Raw genomic sequence first — 9075 nt, forward strand, 5'->3', positions numbered from 1 at the left:
TGGCAAGCACTTGTATTGGGTATGCTTCGAAATATCTCCTTAGCCTTCATGAACTAGTGATAGGTAGTGCTAACTTTTCAATGTTGGTGTATCCGCCTTCGACTCCTTGTAATGTTCCACAGACAAAGTATATTGGGATTATGTGGGAATCGCTATTGGCTACTAGGACTCACAAATTTTCTACATTGATTGCGAATAGGTATATTATTAATGTTTCTCCAAGTGTTGGTGTTGTTAGGATAGATAGTGTGGCTAATGGTTCCTTTAAATTTTGGAGTGCTTATTCGGCTTCTAGGTTTCACTTGAAGTCTTTTTCGATACGACTGTACTTTATATTAATATTTTGGTATTGCAAATAACACATAGGAGACGGTTTAAAAAAGGAGGGTTTAATAGGCACAAAATTAATATAGTTGGTTTTCTGACAATTGACCTATACTAGGTTGTATTTTTCCGACATTTGCCCTAACAAACTTTGAACTTATAATATTCTAAACTTACATGCTAATGTTTTTGTTACATATCAAATCTATACCACACTCCTTTCCTTTCTTTATTCTATACATTGCTTTGCTATACTACTACGATTTTGCACAGTGATAGGATATCGCTTTTGAGTCCTTGTTGTAGGAAAAAACACCAATTTATCTTCTTCTGCGGGTTTCCAACTTTAAAAGAGTATAATCAATTTTAAGTTAGACCATAAGAATAGTTTTGTAATGAAAAAGAACATGAATATGAAAATTATAAATTTGTTACCTAAAACGAGTAACGAGATGATGAAGAAAAACGGAGAGTGACACTCTGGCTAGCTCATAACCCGGACATCTCCTTGGCCCTCCCCCAAATGGCATGAAATTTGTTGGGTCTGACGTTTTCTATACATATAATTAGTAATTACATAATATAAGTAACCATCATAATATTATCAGATACTAAATACTGAAATTTGATAAGAGAATTCTTAATATCACTAAAGTAGTTTGTGATATAATTGTTATAATAAACATTTTTTGAAAAATCAAAAGGGGAGAGGAGATGATTATACAGACCTCCCATCTCCAAGGATCAAAAACACGAGCATCTTTGAAATTGTCTTGACTAAGATGAACAGCCCGAAGGGAAGTGAACACTTTGGATCCTCTTGGAATTGTATAACCTACATAACATGGAGATTCACCGATTTAATACGTCATACGTTTGAATTTAATTTTATTAAAAATAGCTTAACTTATATATGAATACATCAAATATCAACAAATATGCATATACTATACTACTATACCTTTAATATCAACGTCTTTCATTGCTCTCCTGAATACGCCACTAATTATGTTAGAGACTCTTAACGTTTCATTTATGACCTGAAAAAAAAGGTATGTTACCAAAATAGGCATATAACATGTAAGTAAATTATAAATTTGATCCTTTTTCTTTACCAAAGTTCGTAAGTTCAGTCCAAGTTTTATAATTGTCAAGATATCGTCCTTACGTTTGTATTTCGTTGCGAATATGATCCCTCACTCGTATAAAATGACTTCAAATTTGGAATAAAGTTTAGATTGTGTAGAACAAAGGGACCATATCCCCAATGAAATGCACATTTAAGGACGGCATTGAGATAATTATTAAAATTTGAAAGATTTGCAATATTGAATAAAGCATAGGGACAAAATTGTAATTTCCTGGTAACATTATTTGAAAATGTTTTGCAAATGTGTTCTTACGCATTGTGTGAATGGCATGGATTTGTAGTCTACCCATTCGAGAGACGCTGATGCAGCTTTTCTTGCCCTAATTTCGTCGTGTTCATCCTATAAAGGATTAAGGAATACATTAACTGAAAGAGGATTATATGTTTTTTAACGATATTTGAAACATGTAATATTTATAATGATAAAAAATAATAAAATTCATAATTGTTCCTAAGAAACATTATCACATGTACAATTTTATTGCAAAACAAAAATAGATGTTATAACTTACTATAAGTAATAATTTTCTCATATCTTCAGTGCTTTTACTGTTTTACACTATAATATACAAGTCATTAAATCATAATTATACTATTAATGCGTCTAATATTTTAGCTCTAATAGGTCAAATAAATAAAGTAAAATTTTGATGTAAATATAAAACGAATCAAACAATTCGAAAGTAGCTAAAAATGTGTTTTATCAATGATACAATATCATAAATTGATTTATTATATAAATATTAAATTATCACTATAGTAAACAATTATAATAAGAATTTTTAACATACTAATCAGTTATATCAAAAAATTAAATAGATAGTATTTTAGATTTTCGACATGTATATATCATTCCCAAAATTATTCGTTCACTTTCCAACCTTTTTTATCTGCCACTTCTAGTCTCCATAGTCATTGCAAAATCTTTACTCCAACAATAAACGCGTTATCAAAATTTTATGGCATTTTAACCAGAGTCAAAAGAACCTTTTAGTGGTTTTAACACTAGGCAAATACCACCATTTCTCTATTTTTTTTTTTACTCAAAAAGTGTACTGGTTTATTAAATTAGTCGATGCATTTTTTTAAATCGCCAAACAGTGAATAAAATACTCTTCTTTCGTAATACATATCTATTAGAATGCTCTGTTAATTATATAATTAATTAGGCTATATTTGGCGTACTAACTGAAAAACTAGCTGTTAAATAAAAATCTAACTGATAGCTGAAAAGCTAACTGATAAAAAATGACGTTTGATAAAATTAACTGAAATATATAAAATTACATATAAAGACATTTAAGAGTATCTGTTTCTATAATTAATTAAGGGGTATATTTGGAAAATTTTAAACTACTTTTTGATTTACCAAACACGACAACATAAAAAAAAAACTCAAAAAATAAGTTAGCTTATCAGCTAGCTGTGACACGCCAAATACAGTCTTAGATATAAATGTTCTTTTACACCAATCCAAAATATGTGTTGTACAATTTATATAAGCAACAGTTCTCTATAGTATACCATGAGAATTAAAATTGATACAGCATACAAAAAAAATAAAGAAAACAGTGAATTTGATAAAATGCTAACACTAACAATGTTTAAAATGATATATTCCTTTTGTGGTATTAGTAATATTTTATTCAATAGAACGAGTTAATGTTGAAATAGGTCAAATATAGAGCTAAAGTGGAACGTTGCCCGATGCAAAGAATGATAAATGTCACATAGAGTTCCGAGCCACACGATCTCCAATATCATACTTTTTGTCGAAGGCGTAGGTGCATCAGATCACAGAATCAATGGATCAAAAAGCTACCCCTATGAAACTACATATGGATTGACTTTGAATTCTTGTTTCCTTTGTCTTACATATGCTTTTTGACTTATAAGTTCTAGCAAGCTAATCGAAATGGAAAATTATAAATGGAATTTGATCATATTGATTGATTGTAGCTAAAAATTGTTGTTAATATATTGGATTATAAGATGAAGGATGTAGAAGAACCAATCCACCCAAACCCTATCTCGATCATGTGTGTTTTTAAAGTTGTTAGAAATTACTTAAAACGTAAATGACAAATATATCATTTTCCGATATGATCTCCATTTTGCGGGATACTCATAGAGAAATGTAAGTTGAAATGTCGAAACGATATCGTTTACATGCAAAACCATCATTTTGTAGTGCCCATTGTAGCGAACTTATTTGAGAAATTTAATTAACTATTGATTATCTTAATTTTGTAAAATAATTAAAAAAATATATATTATCTTGATCAGTTAGTTTCTCTTACTTTTATTAAGTTTAGCTAATTATTAATGAATTAATTTCTTTTGATTTGGGAAGTAGCTCATGAATTACAAGTATACCTTTTGGTTTTTTCAATTATAAGGAAATTGGCTACATTGCGTTCTTAAAGACTTTTCAAAATAAGTTTCATATGTGACTCATAAATTTATGTCCCAATGTTACTATTTCTCTTTATGTAATTTATGATACAGCTTTAATTTACAAGACCCCCTATATAAATCTTTTTCTTCTTCTTCTTTTCTTTTTTTTTTTTTTTTTTTTTTTTTTTTTTTTTTTTGTTATGAAATACATGGTTGAGAATTAAGATCAGATATCTACCATGGAAAGGGAATTTATTGAGTGAATAATAAGGTCCACTTTCTTTCTTTACTTTTGAAAAAGTTATATATTTACCGGAATATTAAACCTACGATTGTTAGTTCTTAAAATCAATGTCGTTAAAAGTTGTTGTTTAATTGCATCATTTTCTAAAGATAAACAAAAAAAAATTGATAAAAGAAAAACTAACCTTGAGTTGAGCAAGAGCCAACGGTGTGTCGGTTATAAACTTAACTGCAAGAGTCATAGTGGTTGATGTGGTGTCGTAGCCTGCCACCAACAGAGACACCAAGAAATCTACAATTTCATCATCGGTGAAACCAGCTCCACCACCATCACCACCACCACAGCCATTACTATCGAACAATGCCGCCAACATGTCGTTCTTCTTTAACCCCTTTTCGCTTTCCTTTCGCCTCTCCCTCACCACCAAACTTAGTGCCTCCGCCACCCTTTTCCTTGACTTTGGTAACATGAAAATTAATATCCACATCTTGAATATCAGGATGATACAATATCCAGTTTTATAGTAAAAAAATTAGGTGTGAAATCCGTGTAGGACATAGGTTGATTAAAAAAAATTATATATGAAGATATAAATTTTAAACATTTTTTTAAAGAAAACATTAAATATCAAAGTGTAAAATTAAGTATTTTTTAAAATAAAATTTCAAAATATATATACAATCAAAATAATGAATAAAAAAATAATTCAATTTATATTAATAAAACAAACTACAAAAAAATAATTATATTTTGACTATATAACATTTTTTTTAGTTTGTCAATAAAAAGCAACAAAGTTTGATTTTTTTTATATAGACCATTTTGTCTAAAATGACAATAAACTTTAAAAGAAACATGTCAATTTTGAATTACATGTATTGAAGAAAACATATTAAAATTTGAAAATATAAGAAAACAAATTAATGACACATTAATTACTTTTTATAACTTAAAAATTAGATAGTTAAATAAGAAAATAAAAAATTACCACAAAATGACAAATGGAGTTTAATTTCTAAAAATTAACCACAAAATTACATGTGTCCAAATGCCTTAGAAATTGACAAGTAGCAAAAAGTTATTTATTTATTAAGAATGATATTTAAATGATGTTATAAAACAAGTGTTTTAAAATTGATCGACACATACATAAACATTTGTTTCATTTAATCCAAAAGGTAAATTTGATAAAACTTCTATTGTACGTTTATATATTATAATATATAATATATATTTGGAGAAAGTTATTTATTGGATAATGTATTTGTAAATTTAAAGCTTTATCAAGTCCACATCACATTAATTCAGTCATGCTGTTTTTTAATATCAATCAAAATTTAATCGTATTACCAAACATACTATTAATCTTGAGAAAACATTAGTCAAAACAATAATATGACAAAGAAAGTGTCAACTATTTCAAACGTTAGAGAGCATCTCTATTCCATTATTTATTGTTTACCAAAATAGTGTAACTATGTAAATAAGAGAATATCCATTTATTCCGATATATTATATTTTTGATAAAAAAAATTCTACAATTTTCTTTCTTTTCTAAAATATAACTTTATAACCCTTTTTTTTTTTTTTTTTTTTTTACAATTTTGCAATTGTTTTATAAACTGTAATGACTGAAAACTATAACCAAACTAAATTATTTGTATACGGTTATTTTAGAATTAATTATTATATTAACAAAACATTTTATTAAATAAAAAAATATACTCATATATTAAAATAAATCTTACATGTACATCTTTAAGAATATTAAACTTATATTTATGTTATTTAAATTTCAAATTATCAAAATTTTAAAATTTTAAAATAAGTTTTAAATATAGAGAAATTAAATATTCTCCTACTTATTCTTCCTATCTATATTCCTATCACTTTTAAATTTCCTATCACTTTTAAATGATAACAAATATAATAAAAAAATACTAATTGTATTAAAGATGACAATTATTACAATCTTAAAGTATATAGGAAGTTGGTAGAAAAAAAAACATAAAGAGGATATTTGAAAGTTAAATTTCCAAATTAAAAAAAATCTAGCCAAATATGATGCAAATAAATACTAGTAGTAAAATACAAGCTATGGTATTTCATTATTCACCAACACCCTAAATAATATAAACAAAGATGGTCCTATATGATCCCTTATGTGTATGTGTGTGGGGTTCATTATATGAGTGCTATAATGATTTATTTAAAATCACCCAATGTAAACAATGATGTGAGACTTAGATCTTATTTAGCAAATCAGTTGTAAACTAGTTTTTAGCTTAGTTTTATAGTTAGTTTTTAATGAAAAACTTAGTTGATAGTTGATAATAAAAATAGTTGATAAACAAGATTACAATATAAAATGACATCAATGGACATTTAGATATAAAACTGGAAAATAGTATCAGTTATAATTAAAGGAATATTTGGAATAATTTTTAAAAAGCTTTATAAGTTTCTCAAACATTATTTTAAAATAACTTATTAAAAATTAACTTATTAGCTAGTTTATAAGTTACAATAAATATATATTTTTTAATTTATCAAACAATAAATTACAATAAAATAACTTATTTTTGCCAATCACGGTCTTAGGATAGAAAAGACCACATTGGATGTAAATATCGAGTTTTAGCATTGGTTGTAGATGCTATTATAAATCATTGGTTAAATACTGAAATGAAATTTGATGAAAGTAGTTAAATAGAATGTTTTTTCTCAGTATTTAAAAGAAGTTTATAATACGATTGCTCTTTCCATTTGTACCTTTATAGCACGTCGATAAGTGATGGAGAAAATTGGACTGGGAATACAAAAGAAGCCTTCAATGACTCGCATGTATATCTTCCTTAACTTCTCCGTCCACTCACATGGATCGATACTCAATAATTGCTTCATTGTTAACTCGAATGTTATCTGAACAATTTATAAGTTAGTAACTCAACAAACATTAAGTAAAAGTATACAAATTAATTTGATTACGTTTTATAAATCATTATAACATTATTATTCTTGTATAGAATAATTCATCCAAATCAAATCTAGGAATAATGATGTCCATCATAACACATGGAACAGAATAAATAGAGAAGCTTCCAAGCATAATTCACTCACTACACATGCACATGATGTTATTATTCATTCTCCTCGAAAATTATATATATTTAGTTATTTACCCATACATTATCTTAAAATACAATTTTTATGCAATGTTAAAAAATAAAACCATGTGAGTCCTTTATCCCGATTGACCAATAGTCCACCATGCAACCATTAATGCATGAAGTACAACTCAAAAGGCTGCCATATTATTTTCATTTTCAATGAATTTAATAAACTAAAGAGAACAAAATTAAACTCACTAGGTCAAACTCAAATCAAAGTAAATTTATGCAACAACATAAAGAGATAGTAACTTAGTAAGTAGTCGTGGTGTACCTTCTTGGCTTCCTCCATGAGTAGAATCCGACCGGTCCAAGAATCCAAGTTCAACCGGACCAACCGGTCTATATCAACCAACAAATGGTCTTTAATAATGGTGGAGTTAGCAAAACTCATGGTCAAAGAATGCATTTTTCTATGAAGGCACCCTCTCATCAGCAACAAAGAATGTCTCCCAACCAAGTTGGATATCGAACCGGGGTAACTTGACTCGAACAACCGTCCTTCATTCTGTAAAATGAACCGGTTGGTTTCCGGGTCGGTAGAAAACACGGTCCGCTCGCCGAACACGTGTGTCGTGAATAGTGTTCCATATCTTGCTACCCGTGAATCGATAAAGGGTTCTGGGTTTTCGGTTTTGTAAGCTGATATTAACTGAAGTGTCTCTCCGATAAATGGTAGACCGACGTTTCCCGGCGGTGGACGTAATTTCCGTCGGCTGGCGGTGGAGATGGGTCGAAACAGGAGGAATGTTATGGTTGAGAGAGAGACTGTGAACAGCAGAGAGAGAAAGAAATAGTCCATGGTTAATTCAGAGTTTTTGGAGTCTGGTTTTTGGGTTATATGGGTATTTATTTTTATTTTATTTTCTCTTTTGACAACACACGATAAAGAACCAACCTTGTTTTTTTAGGGACTTTTTAGGAAAATATATTATGCCAAAATATTTTAAGTGATTTTCTAATATGTTTTAAAGAATGGAACATTAATTATAAAAATATTAACAAAACTAAATATGAAATATAAGTATATAAAATATTATACATAATTAATATATTTCATATTTTTCAACGAGAAATATTCTTTGTAATTAATTTATTTCATATTTAATCATGATAATATTTTTAATAATTAATATTTCTTATACATGTTTTTATATTAACAAATGTTTTTAATTAAGTTTATAATTCTTAAAATTGTTTTTTATCCATTTTAGAAAATTTATTATCTTATAGTCCTCTCTTTGTGAAATAGATCAATAGATAACATTTCAATGATGTTCATCTCATAATTCCAAATCCTTATCCTAAATGTAAGAATACCAAATTCTTGTCATTTGCTAAAATCTGTTAGATTCTAAACTTATATGCAATGATCCTCTTATAATGACTATGCAAAAAAGTCATAGAGACTTGGCAACAGACATTACAAAGTATTCCAATGGAGAGCAATTCCATGGAAACGAAGTCTCATATTCAAAGTACATTCCTTTGAACATCTTTCTTGCATTAAGTTTTCTAATCTTACATAGATTTTATGATTAACTTCCACTTATGGAACATTTCTATATTTCCATTTTGACTATCACTTCTGAACTAGAATTACCTCTTCTCAGATTATGTCAATATGGTCCTTCCAAAATTTACACTATACTTCCAATTGTCCATGAGCAATCAATCTTTGATAAACATCAAATTGTCCTCGACAATTGCTTAATCATTTTAGTCATATCTTGTTGTAGTCCCTTTTCCCTCTTAATGCCCCAGGCATTTGTTATAGCTTATGTAATCGA

General features: G+C 28.0%; 1 protein-coding gene across 1 annotated transcript; it reads right to left on the minus strand.

The window, feature by feature from the left end:
• Window positions 1-373: 373 nt before the first annotated feature.
• LOC145137469 (3beta,22alpha-dihydroxysteroid 3-dehydrogenase-like) lies at window positions 374-8119 on the minus strand. Its single transcript, XM_079071602.1, has 8 exons — window positions 7560-8119; window positions 6888-7037; window positions 4300-4572; window positions 1728-1814; window positions 1286-1364; window positions 1053-1159; window positions 760-878; window positions 374-668 (listed from the first exon to the last, which is right to left on the minus strand). The coding sequence occupies exons 1-8, from the start codon at window positions 8085-8087 to the stop codon at window positions 554-556; spliced, it is 1458 nt and encodes a 485-aa protein (XP_078927728.1). The 5' UTR covers window positions 8088-8119; the 3' UTR covers window positions 374-553.
• Between the last annotated feature and the right edge of the window lie 956 nt (window positions 8120-9075).

Source organism: Lactuca virosa, chromosome 9 (assembly GCF_052849685.1).
Source record: "Lactuca virosa cultivar CGN04683 chromosome 9, Lactuca_virosa_CGN04683_v6, whole genome shotgun sequence".
Lineage (NCBI taxonomy): Eukaryota > Viridiplantae > Streptophyta > Magnoliopsida > Asterales > Asteraceae > Lactuca > Lactuca virosa.